This window comes from Xyrauchen texanus, chromosome 20 (assembly GCF_025860055.1).
Source record: "Xyrauchen texanus isolate HMW12.3.18 chromosome 20, RBS_HiC_50CHRs, whole genome shotgun sequence".
In the NCBI taxonomy this organism is placed as follows: domain Eukaryota; kingdom Metazoa; phylum Chordata; class Actinopteri; order Cypriniformes; family Catostomidae; genus Xyrauchen; species Xyrauchen texanus.
Window position 1 is genome coordinate 43,299,718 of NC_068295.1, and position 21,968 is coordinate 43,321,685.

A 21,968-nucleotide genomic window follows, 5' to 3' on the forward strand; every position below is an offset into this window, starting at 1 on the left:
AATCTGCTCGTTCTTTGTGCTTATGCCTCTTATTGGCTGGAGTTTAATTTATGGAGTATTTTTTGCAGGACATTGGAAGGATTAGGGCATCTGCTGCAATGATGAACAGCCGGCTCACTGAACATTCGTTTTAATGTCTGAGGAAAATTAACAGCCTTTATTTTCTTCTTCTTCTTTGTGTGCTGGTTCCGCTAGTGGCTGGATTATTTTTTGTGGAGGAACACACCTTCAATACAGTTTGTTATTTAATCAACATGTTCTTTGTCTTTATTCAGCCTATTGGCTGGAGTTTGTTTTATAGGTTTATGGGTGCGCCTTGTGCAATTTAAGATTTTACATAGATTCTATTGGACCCCCTCTAGATTGTATAGGCTGGGTCTTAAAGACTCCCACCTGGTGGTATTGCCAATCAGAAGATGGGGACACAGTGTGTTAAGATACATTAATTCTGGTTGAGTGTCCAGAGTTTGCGTACCTCAAATCTCAATTTTTGGTTAATTTTTGGGAGGAAGGGTTGTAAATAATATAATGCAATTCCAAATATTCTGTTATTTGTTTTGCTACATGGATTCAATAAAATTGTTAATAACAAAAAATGACTTTTTCAAATAGTGATGGTGCTGTTTGTTTACATCAGTAATGTCCTGACTATACTTTGTGATCAGTTGAATGCCACTTTGGTGAATTAAAGTACCAATTTCCATCCAAACAGCAGAATCTGTACTTAATTCCAAACTTTTGGCGCCAGTGTGTGTGTGTGTGTATATATATATATATATATATATATATATATATATATATATATATATATATATATATATATATATATATAAATATATGATTATCCAGCGACCACCAGGGGTTGCTATGTATGTTTGTTATTAATTTTTGGTCTTTCGTTTGTTTATGAGTTTTGCAGTTCTTTTTCATGGTCTTTGTTCATTGGTCCTTGTGTTCATTAGTGTCAGATGTCCCTCGTTTCATCATTAGCTCTCTGTGTATATAATCCCTGTGTTTTCCTCTATTCATTGTCAGTTCTTGTTCTGTTAATTCAGTTTGTAATGTTCTTTGTGTTCCTGTTTTGCATTGTCTCTTGTCTCTTGTCTCTTGTCTCTTGTCTCTTGTCTCTTGTCTCTTGTCTCTTGTCTCTTGTCTCTTGTGAGTTTTTATTAAAAAACTGCAATTGGATCCTGTCTTCTGCTATCATTACAGAAAAACCAACCAAAGAAATAGATCCAGCAGTGGAACGGATTCCTCTGAAGCAGGAGGGTGACACATTTCAAGAGTTCACTGAGGTTTTATGTGCCCTCACAGATTGTGTAAACTGGGGAAAGCTTGTTTTAAATGACCTATTTTAATTTGGGCTCAACGAGCCCATCATGTCATGGATATCAAGAGGCAGCTTTGGAACCGAACATAAATTATGCCCTACTGCTAAGTTCCTCCCCCTACACAGTGGGGTACTGCTCCAGTTCCCATGTGGCTCTTAAAGCTTCCTCCTAAGAGATTCCCATAACAAAGGTTCCAGTGGTCCCCAACTCAGTGGTCCAGCTGACCATGCCTGCTATGAACTAGAACACAAAGCACATTACAGACTTGATGACTACAGGGAACTGGACCGGCTCGTTGACGGCCTCAGGGAACTGGACCAGCTTGTTGACGGCCTCCGTAGCCGGGAGCACTGGCAAGGCAACAACTTCCGTGGCCATGAACACTGGCAGGGAATGGGAAGCAGGAGCCCTCCTTCTCTTCTGGATGGCGAAGTCTGTAATGTGCTTTGTGTTCTAGTTTTGCATTGCATTGTATTTTTATTAAAAACTGCAATTGGATCCTGCCTTCTCCTGTCTGCCATCATTACAATATATATATACTGTATATGTATTAGTGTAAGGTAAGTAAACTTAGGAAGTCATATGTACAGGTATAAGTCAAATAAAACATATTACTGTTTAACACAAACAGTAATATCTGAAGATTGCCGAACCTATGAAAAAGACTTCGAATTATTTGATTAATTAATTGATTGATTTTTTCAAGGTGCAAACAAAAAGTCGTTACAGTTACGTTTCCCTAATGAGACTGCAATGCCATATCTGGATTTATAAAAAACGTACATAATGTAGTTCTTCGTAAATCTCCTCTGTGTAATTCCAAGACATGTGCAAGTGTCCATTAATTGATCTGGAGAAGATTCTGCAAGCAAATATCACTCCAAAAGTTGAGACGATACTCAGAGCAAAGCTAGCTGTGATCTGTGAGAGATGAGATTCAGAAAAAGAAAAAAAAATTACAAAGATATAAACATTTTTAAACATTCAATTGATTTACAATTCCATAGAGGAATGAAAAAAATCACACAATAATTCCTGAAATGATGCATGTCTAGTAAACATTTTAGGAGGAAAACAGCTTCATGGAATGTCTTTACACTGAATTTTACTAGCATTATTCTTCACACAGTGAACGTGATCAGCATAAACATCACCAACAATCTTTTTGGTCGGGTTGCGTTCAGACAGTATATACAGGAGGCCACAGATGAAGAACTAGAAAAAGACAAAACATTTTACAATTATTGTCTACTGTTTAAATGCTCATTATAATACAATCATTAAATCACTGGTTTATGCAATCACTGGGCTAAATATGGTTTATGTAAAATTATTGGTCAATGGATCATTGCTTAGAAGTTTAAATTATTATTAAACTTGGTGAGATGTGCAAATCAACATACCAGTGTCCCGAGCCAGAATGGGCAGTATAGATCTTCTATAACATAGATGGTATCGTCCAATTCCATATTCATTCCAAACATGAATAGACATACACCCATCATCATCAGCACAATCTGACACACACACACACACACACACACACACACACACACACACACACACACACAGAGAAAATGAACAAAGGATAACGTCTCTGTTACTGTCATAACCGCCATTCCCTGATGGAGGGAATGAGAATTGGCGAACAGAATTTGCATGCCCCTCCCCCAGACATACAGTATACAAGGAGGGAAGCGTATGTCTGTTCAGACAGGTTTGAAGCCGAGAGTAAGGTCCCTGCCATTTCAGCGGCTTAGTACAGTGTTGTGGCAAGAGGGACACAATATAGTGACACTAGGGTTCCCTACCTAAAAATGACACCATACTGAGCATATTACATGGACTGCTGATGCAGGTGCAAGCAAGCTGCGGCGTGCGAAAATAGCTGGTGGATCAGACTGCATGTAACCTTCACCAATGCCCCAAAAGCCATCATATAGATCCCCACATCCCTGAGGGAGGGAAACGACGTAACTAGCATGGGGGAAAGTCCCCGTGGAGACCACATCGTGCCCAGCAGGGGAGGTTAACATGAGGCAAATACCTCACATGGGCTTACCAGCCCCACATGGAAGTGGCACGGTGGAAGGTCCTGCCTCGACAGGGAGGAGCTCTACAAACACAGCGAATGGGGGACAAGGGAGACGCGGGTCTGCCGACAGGGGGACCATACCACGAAAATACATCATAGAAGATATTGGAATAATAAGAACCTGTGGAGCACCTATTCCATTGCAGGCCTGGCTCTGGGTCTGGCTGCGAAGTACCTCTGCTGAGTTCGGAGCCAGAGGGCTAGGGAGGAAGGACACCCAGCATCTGTGACTTGTGGACTTGACTAGGGGAGCAGAGCGCATGTCTTCACCTTAGGGGAGGGGAAAGGCGCTATGCACAAGTAATACACCTGTCCAGCTGTACCGTATTACAGAATTCTACATGTTTGGCCTGCCGCTCTGCAGATGTCTGCTAGAGAGGTGCCATTGGCCAGTGCCCACGAGGATGCCAGACTCCTTGTAGAGTGTGCTCAAACCCGCAAGAGGGTGGGCACGGCCTGAGTCTGGTAGGCCAATGCAGTGGCATCCACAATCTAGTGGGCAAGCCTCTGTTTGAAGACAGCGTTCCCATTCCGCTGTCCACCAAAGCAGACAAAGAGCTGCTCAGAGTGTCTAAAGTTCTGCTTGCGATCCAAAGGGTTCCAGTCACGCCCGACACTCGCAACGGCCAGGGTAAGCATAGAGGACACTCAGCGTTGGAGTCTGCCAAGACACTCCCGATGTAGCGGCAAAACTCTCATCCAGTTCGGGGACTACGAAAGAGACATCAGACTGGCCCTAGGGTGAGCCGGTCTCATCTCGGTACCGGACAGGGGCAAATTAGCATACTGGCGAATGGGTGGTCCGCTGGGATTTATCCGGTGAAACCGCGGCTGTTATATTCCAAAAATCACCTAAAGGCGCCAGACGTGGGTAGAAGGCGCGACACAGAAGGTGGCTAGAGTGGCTTTACCCCAGAAGAAGGAAAGCCGCGACCGCAACATTACCATGGCCATGTTCTCACATGTTCTCGCAGAGGAGAGGTAATGACAGCATCCAGGAATGACACAAAGATGGAAGGGCATCTTAAAAAAGATGCATCTTTAAAAAGACGTTCAACGTCAATGTGTTTACTCTTTTAGAGAAATATATAAATACTCTTTTTAGAGGGCTGTCGAAGCGCTCAGGGGCGTAGTCTGCACTGCTGTGCAGAAGAAGAGAAAAGCTGCTGAAATGCGCTGTATTTCCAACAGCGTATGCTCTTTAGAGGTGAGTGGAAGAGCATTAGATTTTACTCAGCACACTGAAACACAACCGCTCGGCTCCAAAGAAAAAATCTGTCTGAACAGATGCACGCTTCCCTCCTTTTATGCCTGTATTACTGGGAGAGGGGCATGCAAATTCTGTTTTGACATCGACACGACGTCGAGTGAGTGACAGAAAGGGAACAATGTTTCAGGAGGACTAATTCTTAGTGATATTGCTTATGTTACCTAAATCAATAATAAGAGGGAAAACCAATGAACAAGTATATCTGTTAGACAGGATTGGGGCTAGAAGAGATTGGGGCTAGTTGTCACAGTGGGATTTTATTACATGTGCAATCTCTCAGTAACTTTAAGATTTTAGTCAAAAGTCCAATTACACAAATTCGTTTTTTCTAGCAGAGGTTTTGTATGGTGATTCAAACACCTGGTCCTCTTAAATTAACATTCTGCCACACAATTAGTCAAGAGTAAACTAAATTATAGTACATTTTAAATGTAATTGTATTATCTTTTGGCCAAAACAATGGTATGACATATTTTTATTGTGACCATATTTGCTGCTTCATGAATTGTTTAATAAATTATTTTCTGTTGACATATTGCTAAAATGTATATTATATTTTAAAATCACATTGTAAAACTTAGGTTTGGGAGGAGCTTGTTCATCTAGGCTTGCCAGTCATATCCCAAGGACAACTTACCCCAAATAGGTTACAACAGGGCTTAAGGCCCCCCGCTGATTTGATTTTGTTTTCTCCCAAAACACTAAATAACAGCAAAAACTCCAACAGTACATTCCATAAAACCTATTTGTCTCTATACACCGCAAAATTGGTGTGTGTGCACTATATTTGTGTTGACTTGTCCCATAGTATTCGCTGATAGAATTGTTAGACTTGTTTAAACTTGTCACGTAGGATTCGTTGCTAGATTTGCTTAGACTTCGGGTTGGTTATCCTGTGTGTGTGTAAAACTATTGTTGTTTTAGTGTCTGCAAACAGTGCTTCACTTGTTTTAGAGTATTATTTATTGCTAAAGTGCAGCATAATTTATTTGCGCTGTACAGAAGTTGCATTTGTTCCCGCGAAACCCTGAGTTTCGGTTTCGGGTGACCACGTGACTAGCTTTGTTGTGATAAGTAGCATTAAGGCGTGGCTGCTTTTTTTCCACTGAACGGCTCGTAAAGAGGTTATTTATTGGACTTAATGCTGACGCGGAAGCGGCAGCGGAAGTGGTGGCCCTCGTGTGAAGACCTACCTGTGCGAGTCCACCGAGCAAGGACACCGACAAGGCTCCACTCACCAAAGCACTTAAGTATTTTTCTATTCTATCTCTTTTATTATTTTACTTATACATACATACTAACATGTCTAGTTCACTAATAACACATGCCTTCAAGCACATCCCTGTTATCTGTTGTAGACCGTTCACAAGATACAGATGCAAGACAAAACGCAACCCACACAACCTACGGCCGCTTTGCACTTCAACACCTGCTCCACTCTCGTTCTCAGTGGGACTCTGGAACTGCCAGTCTGCTGTGAACAAAGCTGCCTTCATTCCAGCTTTAGCCACGCAGTCCACCCTCAGCATCCTGGCACTGACAGAGACATGGATACGTCCTGAGGATACAGCAACACCTGCTGCTCTCTCCAACAACTTCTCCTTCTCCCACACCCCTCGACATACTGGTAGGGGTGGGGGAACAGGTTTGCTCATTCATAATAACTGGACTTTTTCACCACAGGCTTCACTATGTAACAATACATCTTTTGAATTCCATGCCATTACTACAATGCAACCCACAAAATTACATGTTGTTGTCATCTATCGCCCCCAGGTCAGCTGACAAGCTTTCTTGAGGAATTGGATGTCCTGCTGTCCTCCTTGCCAGAGGATGGCAGGCCACTTGTGGTTCTTGGTGATTTCAACATACACCAAGACAAACCCCAGGCCATTGAACTGAATACTCTTCTGGCCTCATTTGACTTGGAAAGACTACACACCACAGCAACTCACAGGTCGGGCAACCAGCTGGACCTCATTTTTACACGTAACTGTACCACCTCTAATATTCTTGTTACACCTTTACATGTCTCTGATCACTACTTTGTTCAATTCAACATGATTCTCCCAACCATTGTAAAACTGACCCCACCTTTGGTTTCCTTTCGTCGTAACCTCCGTTCCCTCTCACCCTCTCGCCTTTCCACTGATGTCTCTGCCTCTCTTCCCACAATAAATGTATTTTCCATGCTTGATGTAAACACTGCCACAGACACACTTAGCTCTACTTTAACAACCTGTCTAGACAACATCTGTTCTCTCTCCTTTAGACCAGCACGGACTACACCACCCAGCCCCTGGCTGTCTGACGTCCTTCGTGAACATCGGACTGATCTCAGGGCAGCTGAGAGGAGATGGAGGAAATCTAAAGATCCAGCTGATCTAGGTAAATATCAGCTTCTGCTTGCAACTTTTTCAAATAACGTTAAAACTGCAAAAACTTCATATTACCAGACCAAGATCAACAGCACCACAGACACTCGTAGCTTGTTTAGAACATTTAACACACTTCTCTGCCCTCCCCCTCCACCACCTGACACATCACTGACAGCAGATATATTCGCCACATTTTTTACTGATAAGGTTACAGCCATCAGCAATACATTCACAGCACCACACCCTGTCAAACACCTGGCTCCTGTATGCAACCCTTCTTTCTCTATGTTCTCTCCTTTAACTGACACTGAGGTCTCTAAACTCCTCCTCTCCAACCACCCCACAACCTGTTCCCTTGACCCCATTCCATCACACCTTCTCTAGGCCATCTCTCTGTCCATCCTACCAGCACTTACACACATAATTAACACATCCCTTCTTGGAAATGTTTTCCCACTACATTTAAGCAGGCTCGAGTAACCCCACTGCTGAAAAAACCTGCACTTAACCCCACACAGATAGAACACTACAGACCAGTCTCTCTCATCCCATTCATGGCAAAAACACTTGAAAGGGGAGTTTTCAATCAGATCTCCGCCTATCTCTCACAGAACAAGCTGCTGGATGACAATCAGTCAGGCTTCAAAAGTGGACACTCCACTGAGACTGCCCTGCTGTCTGTCATCGAGTCGCTGAGACAGGCTAAAGCTGAATCCAGATCATCCGTTCTGATTCTGCTGGACCTTTCTGCTGCCTTTGACACAGTCAACCATCAGATCCTACTCTCCACCCTCTCTAAACTGGGTATCACTGGAACTGTGCTTGACTGGTTCAGCTCTTATCTCTCAGAAAGGTCCTTTGAGGTAGCATGGAGAGGGGAAGTATCCAAGCCACACCAGTTACTTACTGGGGTACCTCAGGGATCAGTGCTTGGGCCACTTCTCTTCTCCATATACACAACATCACTGGGACCCATCATTCAGTCACATGGTTTCTCTTACCACTGCTACGCTGATGACACGTAACTCTACTTGTCTTTCCAGCCCAACGACACCACAGTGACCGCTCGAATCGCTGCCTGTCTGGCAGACATCTCAGCCTGGATGAAGGAACACCACCTTCAACTCAACCCTGCCAAGACCGAACTCCTTGACTTTCCAGCCAACCCTGCTGTTGAACACAACATCACCGTGCATCTGGGTCCAACTACAGTTTCGCCTTCCAAAACGGTCAGAAATCTAGGGGTAACCATTGATGATGAGCTAAACTGATGACAGACCACATTTCAAAAACTGCAAGATCATGTAGATTTACACTCTACAATATCAGGAAGCTAAGACCCTTCCTCTCTGTACATGCCACACTACTGCTCGTTCAGTCCCTTGTCATAACTAGACTGGACTACTGTAACGCTCTCATTGCAGGCCTTCCTGCATGTGCTATTAGACCCCTGCAAATGATCCAGAATGCAGCAGCACGTCTGGTCTTTAATGAACCTAAGAGAGCACATGTTACACCACTCTTTGTCTCTCTCCACTGGCTGCCGGTTCATGCACGTATTAAATTCAAGGCCCTGATGCTGGCATATAAAACAGTCACTGGGTCTGCTCCAGCATACCTAAAACATTTATGCAGAGCTACGTTCCCACCAGAAGCCTGCGGTCGGCTAAGGAACGTCGCCTTGTCGTACCAAAACAAAGAGGCACCAAAACACTTTCCCGGACTTTCAGTTTCATCATACCACGGTGGTGGAATGACCTTCCCAACTCAATCCGGGAAGCTAACTCACTCTCTATCTTCAAAAAACGGCTAAAAACACATCTTTTCCAAAAGCACTTAACCGGTCACTAAAAATAAATAAAATAAAAAATTATTTACATTTCTTGTTGCGCTTAAATCTGTTTTGTATACTATTCTGATGATAGTGAAACTTTGTAATATGGCACTTTTTGTACCACTGTCTCCCTAAGATGATTCTAAGATGATGTTCTTCCTCTTTTGTAAGTCGCTTTGGATAAAAGCGTCTGCCAAATGAATAAATGTAAATGTAAATTAAATGTAAAATGTTCCTGATCCATGAGATTATTGTGTGCAATGTCCAAAGTTTGATTCTGAGGTAATTTGATCTAAAATTGAATAATTTTTAAATGTTGTAAATATATGTAGCTAAAGAGAATCCCTGAAATTATCACATTTATTTTGAGAAATACTTATTTATAATTTTCAGTTTTGTACAAGATCATTGTGGAATGGGGTGGATATCATGTATTGGTCTTTGGGATAGAGAGAGTGGTAATGCTTGTCACCTGGTTAATAACTGTCTCCAAACATTACATTTATAACAAATTAAAGTAACTCTCTTTGTGCAGTCTGGTGAGCTTCCTGGGTACTCTCTCCCTCTCTCTGTGAAAAGTTTTTTAATAACTGTCCATTAGGTGAAAGGATAGTATTTGGGGTAAAAAGCCCCCCTGTTGCAGGTGCTAAAGGTCCCCATTAAACACTTTGTTCTTCTTAAGTGGGGCAATAGATTTGATAAGAAGAATGTTCAAAATGGGCTCATATTGACTGATCCATTCACAATGGAAATACATTTGTTTATAGAATACTTGAGGTGTTATTAAATACCAAATGTGACTAAAATTAATATGAAATTATTTAACCTTTTCTGTAGTAGTTTTTTGAATAAGTATTATCTCAATTTGTTACTCAAAAAAGCATCTTGCTGTCTCAAAATTATTTTGACAACTTTTGCCCTATAACTACTAAGTCCCTATATTTACATCACTAGTATAGTTTATCACTATAACATCGTGGGGGCCTTTTACACCAAGTGTGAGGTGAAAGGCTCCTTGCCACCATTTAAAAAATATATATAGTTTAGATAAAAACAACCTTCTATTTTTATTTCTTTTAACATGCATTATGTTGCACTATCAATATGCAATAAAAAGAAATCATTTTTTTCAATCTTGATACATATTGTGACCTGAAAAATAGCAGAATTTCCTTATGTTGTGCCTTTAGCCCCATTGCACCCTTACCCTGTAACAACACTATGTTGTAAAACAAAAATATGTCAATATGTGTTAAATGAACTGCCTCTTATTTCCTGGACAATAAGGGTATAAATGTTCAATAATTGTTTATTTGTTTTTTCTTTTGTCAACAAGACTTTAAAGGGATACTTCTCCCCAAAATTAAAATTCTCTCATCAGTTACACACCCTCATGCTATCTAAGATGTGTATGACTTTCTTTCTTCTGCTGTACACAAACAAAGATTTTTAGAAGAATATCTCAGCTCTGTTGATCCATAAAATGCAAGTGTTTGGTGACTAGAACTCAGAAGGCCTAAAATGACATAAAGGAGGCAGAAAAGTAATCCATATGACTCCAGTGTTTATGTCTATATCTGCTGAAGTGATCTGATAGTTGCTGGTGAGAAACAGATCAATAGTCCTTTTTTACTATCAAAACTCCACCTTTGACCAGTAGGTGGCTGAATGTGAAAGAAAAAGTGTAGATTTATAGTTAAAAAAAGGACTTAAATATTCATCTGTTTCTCACCCACACCTATTATATTGCTTCAAAACATATGGATTTAACCACTGGAGTCTTATGGATTGCTTTTATACTGTCTTTTGGACCTTTCAAATTCTGGTACCATTTACTAGTATTGTGAGGACCAACAGAGTTGAATATATTCTTCTAAAAATATTTTGTTTGTTTTCTGTAGAAGAAAGAATGTCAAACACATCTGGGAAGGTGTTCATTTAATAATGAACAATCCCTTTAAGGTTTTTGCCTGTAACAGATATTGACTTTGGTAAATTAATGATTGTGTGAAGTGTTGTGTCTCACTCCGATACTCTTGGGTTCTCCTCTGAGGAAGCGGTGCAGGGGTTTACTGCCGCCTGTCACTTTGGTGAGTGGCTCCACTGTGCTCTCTGCTGTCCGATCCTCTGCCATCACTACAGAATCAATCACAGTATCAGTAAGGATATTAACAATTGGTATTTCAGATTTTTTTCTTCTTCTAATTTTCAGAAAAAAACGGCACCACCAACTGAACTGTTTTACGTGGACTGACGGTGCAAGTGCAGGCAAGCCGTTGCATGCCTAATAGCAGGTGCATCCGGTCTGCACATAGCCTCAACAACATCGCACAATCCCTCGTACCCTGGGGGGACAAGAAATATCTACAATGGGAACAAGCCATGCAAACTGCAACCTTTTCTCTCCTTTTTCTCTTCCCACAAAGTTAAAAAAAAATTCAGCTGGGGCCGTATGTATTCGCGTTGGGGAAGGTGTTCTTTCCTCAAGAGGAAAAGACACTGCGGAGACCACATCCTGCCCGAGGGGAGGATAACATGTAGCGAATATGTCACATGGGCTTACCAGCTGCAAGTGGAAGATGCCCCGTGGTAGGTCCTACCTGGAGGGGAGGAACTCTACAGCATGAGGAAGTGCTTGCAAGTTCACTACCTGGTCCCTGAAGGGAGTGGTATGAACCTTGGGCATGTAGCCCAGTCGCGGTCTTAGGATCACATGAGTGTCTGCCAGACCGAACTCCAGGCAGGTGTCGCTGACAGAGAACGCTTGCAGGTCCCCAACCCTCTTTATGGAGGCAAGCGCGATCAGGAGGGCCGTCTTCAGGGAGAGGGCCCTGAGTCCGACTGATTCTAGTGGCTCAAAGGGAGGTCTCTGAAGGCCCGAGAGGACCACTGAGAGATCCCAGGAGGGGAACAGGTATTGCCGGGAGGGATTTAACCTCTGGGCACCTCTTAGGAACCTGATAATTAAGTTGTGCTTACCCAAAGACTTGCCGTCTACTGTGTCGTGGTGGGCCGCGATAGCGGCTACATACACCTTCAAGGTGGAGGGGGACAGCCTCACCTCCAACCTCTCCTGCAGGAATGAGAGCACTGATCTAACTGTGCACCTCTGTGGGTCTTCAGCCTGAGAAGAACACCAATTTATGAACAAGCGCCACTTCAGGGCGTAAAGTTGCCTGGTAGAGGGGGCTTTGGCTTGGTTGATCGTGTCTACGACGGCAGGTGGTAGACCAGCTAGATCTTCTGCATCCCATCCAGGGGCCAGACGTAGAGGTTCCAGAGGTCTGGGTACGGATGCCAGAGCGTACCCCGTCCCTGAGAAAGAAGGTCCTTCCTCAGGAGAATTCGCCAGGGAAGGGCTGTCGCGAGGAGGATGAGATCCGAGAAACAAGTCAGAGTGCGCCAATAAGGAGCCACTAGAGTGACTTGTTCCTCGTCCTTCCTGACCTTGCACAGCAATGCGTACTTGCGCATAGCCCCGTGGGCCAGCTGTGTGCCAGAGCGTCTACCCTGAGGGGAGCCTCCGTTCAGGCGTACCAGAGTGGGTAGTGGGAGGTCTCTCAGGAGGCAAACAGGTCTACCTGAGCCTTGCTGAACCGTTCCCAAATCAGCTGGACCGACTGGGGGTGAAGTCTCCACTCTCCACTGGGCAAGCATTGTCGTGATAGCGCATCCACCACCACGTTGATGTGAGTGGCACTTGAGTCGATGCTGGCTCCAAATGAGGAGATAATGTGTGAGTTGTGACATGTGGTGGGAGCGTATGTTGCCTTGGCAATTTTCGGCATTTGCGGGCCAGGTGACCCAGAGACAAAGGAAATAGCTCTTTTATTGAGAATGTGGGTACCGCAGCCCGAAGGGGGTGTGGCAAATGGAGTAAATTCAACAAAGGATTCTCCTCCCAGCCCTCCACCTGTGGACAGAGTGGTCTTCTTACCAGCTCCGGAGCGAACATCTTGGTCTCTGGCTCAGGCGTCTCAGGACCACTTGGAAGCCTTCCTGGTCCTCGAAGGGGTCCGGGAGATGGGGGGCGTGTACTTCCTGCGGGGCGCTCGACGCAGGGGCTGAGAGCTGGGCCCAGGTTGAGGCGGAGCTGCCTGTTTCTTAGCCGCAGGAGGACGCCCTTGGCGAGCAGACGGGGCATGGCCCGTGGTGGTAGGTCTGCGGCGGGACAGGATGTGTGAGATGGCCTCCATCTGCTTTTTCACAGTGGAGAACTGCTGGACGAAGTCCTCGACGGTGTCGCCGAAAAGGCTGAACTGGGAGACCGGTGCGTCGAGGAAGTGTGTCTTGTCCACTTCGTGTATCTCAAACAGGTTCAGCCACAGATGTCATTCCTGAACCACAAGCGTGGCCATCGCCTGCCCGAGTGACTGCGCTGTGACCTTCATGGCCCTGAGGGCGAGGTCAGTCGCTGAGTGCAGTTCCTGCAGCACGTCAGAATCAGGACAAGTGCAGATCTTTAAGTGCCTTGGCCTGGTGGACTTGCAGGAGGGCCATGGCATGCAGGGCGAACGCGGCCTGTCCAGTGGCACTGTAGGCTCTAGAGGTCAGTGAAGACGTCATCCTACAGGCCTTGGAGGGGAGCACAGGGCGACCCCACCAGGTGGCGGCGTTCTATGGGCACAGGGGGACCACGTGTACCTGTGGGCCGCTCTGCCATCGAGGGTAGTGAGAGCGGATGAGCGAGAGGCTTTGTGACGGGTGGAGAAAGGTGTCCTCAATGAACTCGTCAGCTCATCATGCACTTCCGGGAAGAAAGGAACGGGGGGCGCGGCTGTGAGCGGCGCACAGACCCGAGGAACCAATTGTCAAGCCGCGAAGGCTGTGGGGAGGACGGAGGGTTCCAGTTCAGCACCACGCTGGACTGGGGGTGGGTGGTTCGCGGGGGCGTACCTGGCAGAACCGAGCCCGCTGCCATCCCCAGATCGCCTCCATCACCAGATGGGTCGTCCTCAATCCCGTAGGAAGAAGGAGCGATGCAGAGGGCGGCTGGAGTGGCATTCCATAAGGATGGAAAGCCGCGACTGCAACGTTGCCATGGGCATGTTCTCGCAGTGAGAACATGAGTCATCCACAAATGCTGCCTTGGTGTGATCACTGCCCAGACACACGAGACAGCTCCTGTGGCCACCAGGAGTGGAGAGCAGTCTACCGCATCCAGGAACTACACAGGGGCGGAAGGGCATCTTTTTAAAGACGCATCCTGAAAAGAACGTTCAACGCAGCTGTGTATTTGCCCTTTAAAAGAAATAACTCTTTTAACTGCGCTGTCGTAGCACCCAGGGGCAAAGCTGCAGTGCCGTGCAGAGAAGGAGAAAGCCACTGATATGCGCCGTAGATTCAACACCAATCACACTCAGAGATGGGAGGAACAGTGTGTGACTCGCAGCTCGCTGCATACACAACCGGTCGGCTCCGAAGAAAATTTCTGAATGAAACAGACGCATTTCCCTCCCTTTATACTCGTATGTCTGGGGCAGGACATGCAAATTCTGTCTGCCAATTTCTCATTGGCCTTTTCTCATAGATCAGAGATGCAAAAGGCACTCAAGAGAGACCCCTAGTGTCGCTTCTTTGACACAACATCGAAGTGAGTGAAAGACAGGGAACTATTGCTCTCAAGAGCAGAATATAACAAAATGTCTGCAGACCAGGCAGCTGCTAATATGCTCAGGCTTAACCAGTTGTTTTATGATCAAGGGGAAAAACCCGGAAAGCTTTTAGCGTGGCAGATTAAACAATTAGAAACAAAAAAAACAATAACTACAATTAGAAACAACAATGGCGATACAATAGTAGATCCTACTGAAATAAATAAGGAATTTAGAAAATACTATGAAGATCTATATGAATCCCAAAGTAAACCTAATCTGCAGATGCAAAATACATTTTTCGATAAATTTAATATCCCTACTATTTCGGATGAGTTCAAAGAGAAGATGGAAGCAGAACTTGAAGAGGAGGAAATAGGCATAGCTATTGTTAGTATGAAATCTGGTAAAACGGCAGGACCAGATGGGCTCCCAATAGATCTTTATAAAAAATGTAAAACAACATTACTGAAACCTCGATTGAAAATGTTTCTGGAAGCTTTCCACGAAGGTAGTTGCCCTACATTGATGTCAGGAGCATTAATTATAGTATTTCCAAAACCAGGGAAACCCAGCAACAGATGTAAAAATATGAGACCAATAAGTTTATTAAACTCTGACCTCAAAATCCTGTGCAAAATTTTTGCAAAACGGCTACAAGAAACACTACCTAATATAATACACAGTGATCAAAATGGGTTTATCTTTGGATGTCAGGGATTCCATATTGTAAGGTGGGTTCTTAATATTATGAAAAGTTTGGAGGACTCCTCAGATAAGGCCCTCCTGTCCTTAGACACAGAAAAAGCTTTTGATCAGGTAGAGTGGCCTTATCATTTTAATAATTTGAAACTATTTAGATGTGGGAATAAATTTTTAAAATGGGTTCAGTTACTATATTTAAATCCAACTGCAGAAATTCTATTAAACAGTAATATATTTAAACCAATTGCAATCAAAAGAGGATGTCATCATGGAGGAAAGATCTAGAAACAGATATATAATTTGAAAACTGTGAATCAGCATGTACTGCGGCTCACACTTAATCGGTTAATACTCGACTAAGATTGCTACAGTATAAATGGCTAATGAGAACATCACCCCAGCTAAATTAAATACATTTAATAGCAATATTCCAGACTTATGCACAAAATGCACTGAGGCGAAGGGGACACTATTTCATTGTTCTTGGCAATGTAGTAAGATAAAGTTATTTTGGGAGGAGCTGATTCTGATGTCACTGGACTTCCTGTTGCTGACGGCACGCTGCACAAGAGTTTGTTTGTAGCCTGCTTAGGCTGCCTAGCATTGCTTATTCTTATTCTCAAAAGTTCATCATTATATTCATCGTTCATCGTTATTGACATGTTCACTGTTGTCTTTTGTTTTTGTGCTTTTATGTTTAGTTCCTGTTTCCTGTTTGGTTTTTGTAGTCCTTTGTAGTTTCTTTTTATGATTGGTCCTTCCCTGATTGTGTCCCCCAGGTGTCCCTCATTTCCTTGATTGTTCCTTTCTGTATTTAAACCCTGGTTATTTGTTCAGTCATTGTTGATTGTTGAATGTTTATGTTATGGTTGCTCTTCATGTTTCGCCTGCCCGTGGATGTGTTTTTTCATGTTTATGTTTATGTTGTTTTCCACCGTGGATGTTTTGATTTTCTTATGTTTGCGCTGTTGCCTGTCTCGCCGTTGTTATCCCGTCTTGCTCATCAAGTTCCGTGTACCCTCGATGTTTTCTTGTTTTAGTTTCAGTTTTGTCCCCCCCCCCGTGGATGTTTTCTTTTGTTCCTGTGTATGTTGTCTTCACTTTGATTTAAATAAAGAACCGCACGTAGATCCCACCTCCTCGTCTGCCTCTGTCTTCGTCCACATCGTAACAGTTATATCCTAATATATATCCTTATAACGTTTCAGATTTTTCCCCTTTTCTACTGTTTCATCTGCGTGTATTTTACCTGTTGCTGCTGGCGCCTAGCTAGAGTCTGTGTTTGTAGCCTGCTATTTATTTATTTTTTGCATCGCTTATATATCTGTTTTCAGCTTTTAATCCTTAACATCTGCCATTTTTAAGCATGCATTGGGTTTTCCCCTCATATTATTCTCTTATTGCGATTCAACTGCGCGCATATTCCACCTGCATCCGCGTTCTATTTTTATCGCGATTAAACTGCATGCATTTTTTCAGCAGCTCTGCGTTACACGGATCATTGCATCGATCTCAAAGCACCGCATATCAAGAACAACCAACAACAACAAAAAATTTTGTGAGGATTCACATCAATCTCAAACCCTCACCGCTCCGGAACAACCAAAAACAAACAATTTGTGCTAAGTCATGGCATCCGCTCATGTTATTTCTTCCTGCATTGCATGTCACATGTTTACAATAGACCCTCCGTCAGCAGTGAGGGATTCACATGTGATAAATGTAAGGAATTAGTCAGGCTGAAGGAGAAGGTTAATGAGTTAGAGACTCGCATCCAAGGATGTCCAGCAAGATCAATAAATTAACTTCAATTGGTTCAAAATGCAGCAGCCAGAGTGCTAACGAGAACCAAGGAATATGATCGTATTAGCCCCATTTTATCATCGTTACATTAGCTACTTGTTAAATTCTGTATTAATTTTAAAATTCTGTTAACTACATACAAAGCTTTGAATGGTCTAGCTCCGCAGTACTTAAGTGATCTTCTACCATGCTATATTCCATCATGTTCATTACAATTGCAAAATTCTGGCCTGTTAATAGTTCCTAGAATATAAAAATCCACAAAAGGAGGTAGATCGTTTTCATATTTGGCTCCTAAACTATGGAATAGTCTCCCTAACACTGTTCGAGATGCAGACACACTCCCTCAGTTTAAGTCTAGACTAAAGACTCATCTATTTAGCCAGGCATACACCGAATTTATCCTCCAACCCACAATTAGGCTGCTTTAGTTGGGTCTGCCGGAACCAGAAACCAGAAACATTGATCATGATTTATAACTCTGCAAGAAATTGAATGGCATCTATGATTATATTATTTTATTTGTTTCCCTGTCTCAACCTCGGGACTCCTATCCTGAGGTCACCAGAACCGGCTGGATCCAGCTTCATTCCTGCTTTGTGTTGGACTCCACTGCTACGTGTCGCTGAATGATGATGACTAAATGCAGCCGGTGCCAGCCATACATCAATTCAGACTATTATTGTAACGGTTACCCTGTCTTGTTCCACTGTTCCCTCTTGTTTACCATTTTCGTCACTTTTTGCATTCCTTAGTTTTCACTTTTGTCCCTTATGTAACTCCATAGTCTCTTTGTTAGCATTCGTGTTTTCCGTCATTGCTTTCACCTGTCCCTCGTTAACTTGCCACTTGCCTCTGTTTCTTCCCTCGTTATCTTGTTTGTTGTTCTGTTTGTTCATTGGCCCCTTAGTTCTATGTTCATGTATATATATCCTGGTTTTTGGTTTAGTCCCTGTCTTTCGTTGATTGTATGTGAACGTGAATGTCATCGTTGTATGTTCGCTTGTGGTTACCCTGTTCCCTGTCTGTTCCGTCCGCTGTCTGTCGTTTCAGGTTTACCCTGCCCACTGTGGATGTTCTCTGCCCAGTCACTCCTGCACCCCTCCTGTGTTAAATCCAGTATTCCCTCCTGTGTTAAATCCAGTATTTCTAGTTTGTGTTTTTCCCATCGTGGATCTTTGCTTTGTGTTTATTTATTTAGTTATTTGCAATAAAACCGCAACTGGATCCTAATCACCTGTCTGCCTTCCCCTGTTTCCACACGACATCATAACAGAACGAAAGACCAAACTATGGATCCAGCGGTTCTCCGGGCGAGCTGTACTGGACCTGAGGCAAGGAAGCCGCCCGGTGGAGGATCACGTTAGGGACTTCCTGATCCTAGCGTGTGCCACCGACTTCACTGACTCTTCCCTGGTGGTATTTTTTAAGAATGGCCTGTCCGTTTCGCTCAGAGAGCGATTGCCATCAGCGACACGTGGCTGGACGCTCCGTGATTTCGTGGCGGAGACGCTGCTGGTATGCGGCTCGCCAGCCCCTCCGGTCAGTGAGGAAACCCCCACGCCTGTCGCCGTCAACAAGCCAGCACGGCCAACTTCGTCCGCCCGAAGGAGGAGGAGAAGGAAGGCTTCCGCCTCCCAGCCCATGCCTGCCACGGTCAGCGAGCCAGAGCCCACGCCTGCCACGGTCAGCGAGCCAGAGCCCACGCCTGCCACGGTCAGCGAGCCAGAGCCCACGCCTGCCACGGTCAGCGAGCCAGAGCCCACGCCTGCCACGGTCAGCTAGCCAGAGCCCACGCCTGCCACGGTCAGTGAGCCAGAGCCCACGCCTGCCACGGTCAGCGAGCCAGAGCCTGTAGCCTCTACCGTCCCAGAGCCAGCGCCTGTAGCCTCTACCGTCCCAGAGCCAGCGCCTGTAGCCTCTACCGTCCCAGAGCCAGCGCCTGTAGCCTCTACCATCCCAGAGCCAGCGCCTGTAGCCTCTACCGTCCCAGAGCCAGCGCCTGTAGCCTCTGCCGTCCCAGAGCCAGCGCCTGTAGCCTCTACCGTCCAAGACCCAACACCTCTCAAGTCTCTCGAGCCTACCAGGGCCCCGCCTCTCGAGCCTCCCAGGGCTCCGCCTCTCGAGCTTTCCAGAGCTCTGCCTTCCGAGTTTCCCGAGCTTTCCAGAGCTCCGCCTTCCGAGTTTCCCGAGCTTTCTAGAGCTCCGCCTTCCGAGTTTCCCGAGCTTTCCAGAGCTCCGCCTTCCGAAGTTTCCTGAGCTTTCCAGAGCTCCGCCTTCCGAGTTTCCCGAGCTTTCCAGAGCTCCGCCTTCCGAGTTTCCCGAGCTTTCCAGAGCTCCGCCTTCCGAGTTTCCCGAGCTTTCCAGAGCTCCGCCTTCCGAGCCTCCCAAGTTTTCCAGAGCTCCGCCTCCCGGGCTTTCCAGAGCTCCGCCTCCCAAGCATTCCAGAGCTCCACCTCTCGAGCCTTCCAGGGCTCCACCCCTCAAGTCTCTTGAGCCTCCCACGGCTCCACCCCTCAGGTCTCTCGAGCCTTCCAGGGCTCCGTCTCTCAAGCCCCTCGAGCCTTCCAGGGCTCCGCCCCCAGAGCCTCCTGAGCCTTCCACGGCTCCGCCTCCCGAGGCTCCTATGGCTCTTCTCTCCGAGCCTCCTTCGCTCCGCCTCCAGAGCCTCCTACGGCTCCACCTCCCGAGCCTCCTAGGGCTCTTCTCCCCGAGCCTCCTACGGCTCCGCCTCCAGAGCCTCCTACGGCTCTGTTCCCAGAGACTCCAGAACCTTCGTGTCCTGGGCCTTCCTCAGCTCCGTCTCCTGAGCCTCCTACGGCTTCGCCTCCTGAGCCTCCAGAGCCTCCCTCAGCTCCGCCTCCTGAGACTCCCGAGCCCCCTACGGCTCTGCCTCCCGAGCCTCCTACGGCTCCGCCTCCAGAACCTTCCAGGCCTCTGCCTCTAAAGCATCCTACAGCGCCGCCTCCAGGGCCTTCCAGGGCTCCGCCTCTAGAGCCTCCTACGGCTCCACCTTCCTCGGCTCCGCCTCCTGAGCCTCCAGAGCCTCCCTCGGCTCCGCCTCCAGAGCCTCCCTCAGCTCCGCCTCCTGAGCTTCCAGAGCCTCCCTCAGCTCTGCCTCCTGTTCCTCCAGAGCTTTCCATGGGTCCGCCTCCCTTGGCTCTGCCTCCTGGGCCTCCAGAACCTCCCACAGCTTCGTCTCCAGAGCCCCTCGCAGCTCCGCCTCCGGGACCTGTCCCTGTCCGATGTCCACCTCCCAGGTCCCCTGAACTGGCCTTTGCCTTGTGGCCAGCTCCCGGGCCACCCAAACCTGTCCCCTTAGTGTGGCCTTCTCCCAGGGCCCCTGACCTAGTCCCTGTCCTGTGGCCTCCTCCCAGGCCTCCTGACCCTATTCCCGTCCTGTGGCCTCCTCCCAGGCCTCCTGACCCAGTCCCTGTCCTGTGGCCTCCTCCTGACCCTGTTCCCGTCCTGTGGCCTCTTCCCAGGCCCCCTGACCCAGTCCCTGTCCAGTGGCCTCCTCCCAGGCCCCCTGACCCGGTCCCTGTCCTTGCCAATTGGCCACCTCCCGGGCCATCTGGACCGGCCTCTGTCCTGGGGCCACCTCCCCGGCCCCCTGAACCGGCCCCTGCTCTGCGGCCATCTCCCAGTCCACCTAAACCTGCCCCTACCCGGTGGAAGCTCCCCAGGCCACCCGACCTGGTTCCCAGCACACACCCCCAGAGACTGCTTATCTGCCCTCTCGCCCTCCTTGGTCTGTCTCCGTGTCCCTTGTGCCCCCCGTGGACTGCCTGTCTGCCCCTCGTTGCCCCCAGGACTGCCTGTCTGCCCCTCATTGCCCCCAGCACTGCCTGTCTGCCCCTCGTTGCTTCCTGGACTGCCTGTCTGCCCTTTGTGCCCCCAGTCATTGTCATTTGTTCTTCCTGTTTTTTGTTTTTGTTGATCATCTGGTATCCGATCCTTGAGGGGGGGGGGCTATGTAACGGTTACCCTGTCTTGTTTCACTGTTCCCTCTTGTTTACCATTTTCATCACTTTTTGCATTCCTTAGTTTTCACTTTTGTCCCTTATGTAACTCCATAGTCTCTTTGTTAGCATTCGTGTTTTCCGTCATTGCTTTCACCTGTCCCTCGTTAACTTAACACTTGCCTCTGTTTCTTCCCTCGTTATCTTGTTTGGTGTTCTGTTTGTTCATTGGCCCCTTAGTTCTATGTTCATGTATATATATCCTGGTTTTTGGTTTAGTCCCTGTCTTTCGTTGATTGTATGTGAACGTGAATGTCATCGTTGTATGTTCGCTCGTGGTTACCCTGTTCCCTGTCTGTTCCGTCTGAGGTTACCCTGCTGTCTGTCGTTTCAGGTTTACCCTGCCCACTGTGGATGTTCTCTGCCCAGTCACTCCTGCACCCCTCCTGTGTTAAATCCAGTATTCCCTCCTGTGTTAAATCCAGTATTTCTAGATTAGCATTTGCTAATTTGGGGGTGGTGGTGGCGTAGTGGCTAAAGCACAGGGCTGTTAATCAGAAGGTCGCTGGTTCGAACCCCACGGCCACCACCATTGTGCCCTTGAGCAAGGCACTTAACTCCAGGTTGTTCCGGGGGGATTGTCCCTCTAATAATTGCACTGTAAGTCGCTTTGGATAAAAGCGTCTGCCAAATGCATAAATGTAAATGTAAATGTTCTAGTTTGTGTTTTTCCCATCGTGGATCTTTGCTTTGTGTTTATTTATTTAGTTATTTGCAATAAAACCGCAACTGGATCCTAATCACCTGTCTGCCTTCCCCTGTTTCCACACCACATCATAACAATTATGATGAGGATGAACTGATGCCAACTCCAACCATAAGACATGGGATACTTCATATGCCATTGTCTGAACCTTGGATTTAGGATGGACCACACCGAACCTCACTGAAATTACCGGCCAGGTTGAACTGCGTTTCACATCCCTGATCTCTGCC

General features: G+C 46.2%; 2 protein-coding genes across 4 annotated transcripts in view; one reads left to right on the plus strand and one right to left on the minus strand.

Moving 5' to 3' along the window:
- The window catches only part of si:ch1073-291c23.2 (uncharacterized protein LOC799862 homolog), a 49,715-nt gene that overhangs the window by 19,174 nt on the left and 8,573 nt on the right, over window positions 1–21,968 (minus strand). For both annotated transcript variants that reach the window (XM_052151288.1, XM_052151289.1), the window contains exons 2-5: window positions 10,935–11,044; window positions 2,735–2,848; window positions 2,490–2,546; window positions 2,115–2,252 (exon numbers count right to left, since the gene is read on the minus strand). In XM_052151288.1, the coding sequence (XP_052007248.1) occupies window positions 2,115–2,252; window positions 2,490–2,546; window positions 2,735–2,848; window positions 10,935–11,042 (417 nt within the window). In that variant the 5' untranslated portion in view covers window positions 11,043–11,044. The remainder of the gene's footprint in view (window positions 1–2,114; window positions 2,253–2,489; window positions 2,547–2,734; window positions 2,849–10,934; window positions 11,045–21,968) is intronic.
- Window positions 17,400–21,187, plus strand: LOC127660845 (uncharacterized). 2 transcript variants are annotated; one of them, XM_052151281.1, is made up of 2 exons: window positions 17,400–19,260; window positions 19,295–21,187. In XM_052151281.1, exon 2 carries the CDS (start codon window positions 20,152–20,154, stop codon window positions 21,055–21,057), a length of 906 nt encoding a protein of 301 aa, XP_052007241.1. In that variant the 5' UTR covers window positions 17,400–19,260; window positions 19,295–20,151; the 3' UTR covers window positions 21,058–21,187. The 2 variants fall into 2 exon arrangements, with proteins under 2 accessions (XP_052007241.1, XP_052007242.1); XM_052151282.1 differs by having other exon boundaries at window positions 19,328–21,187.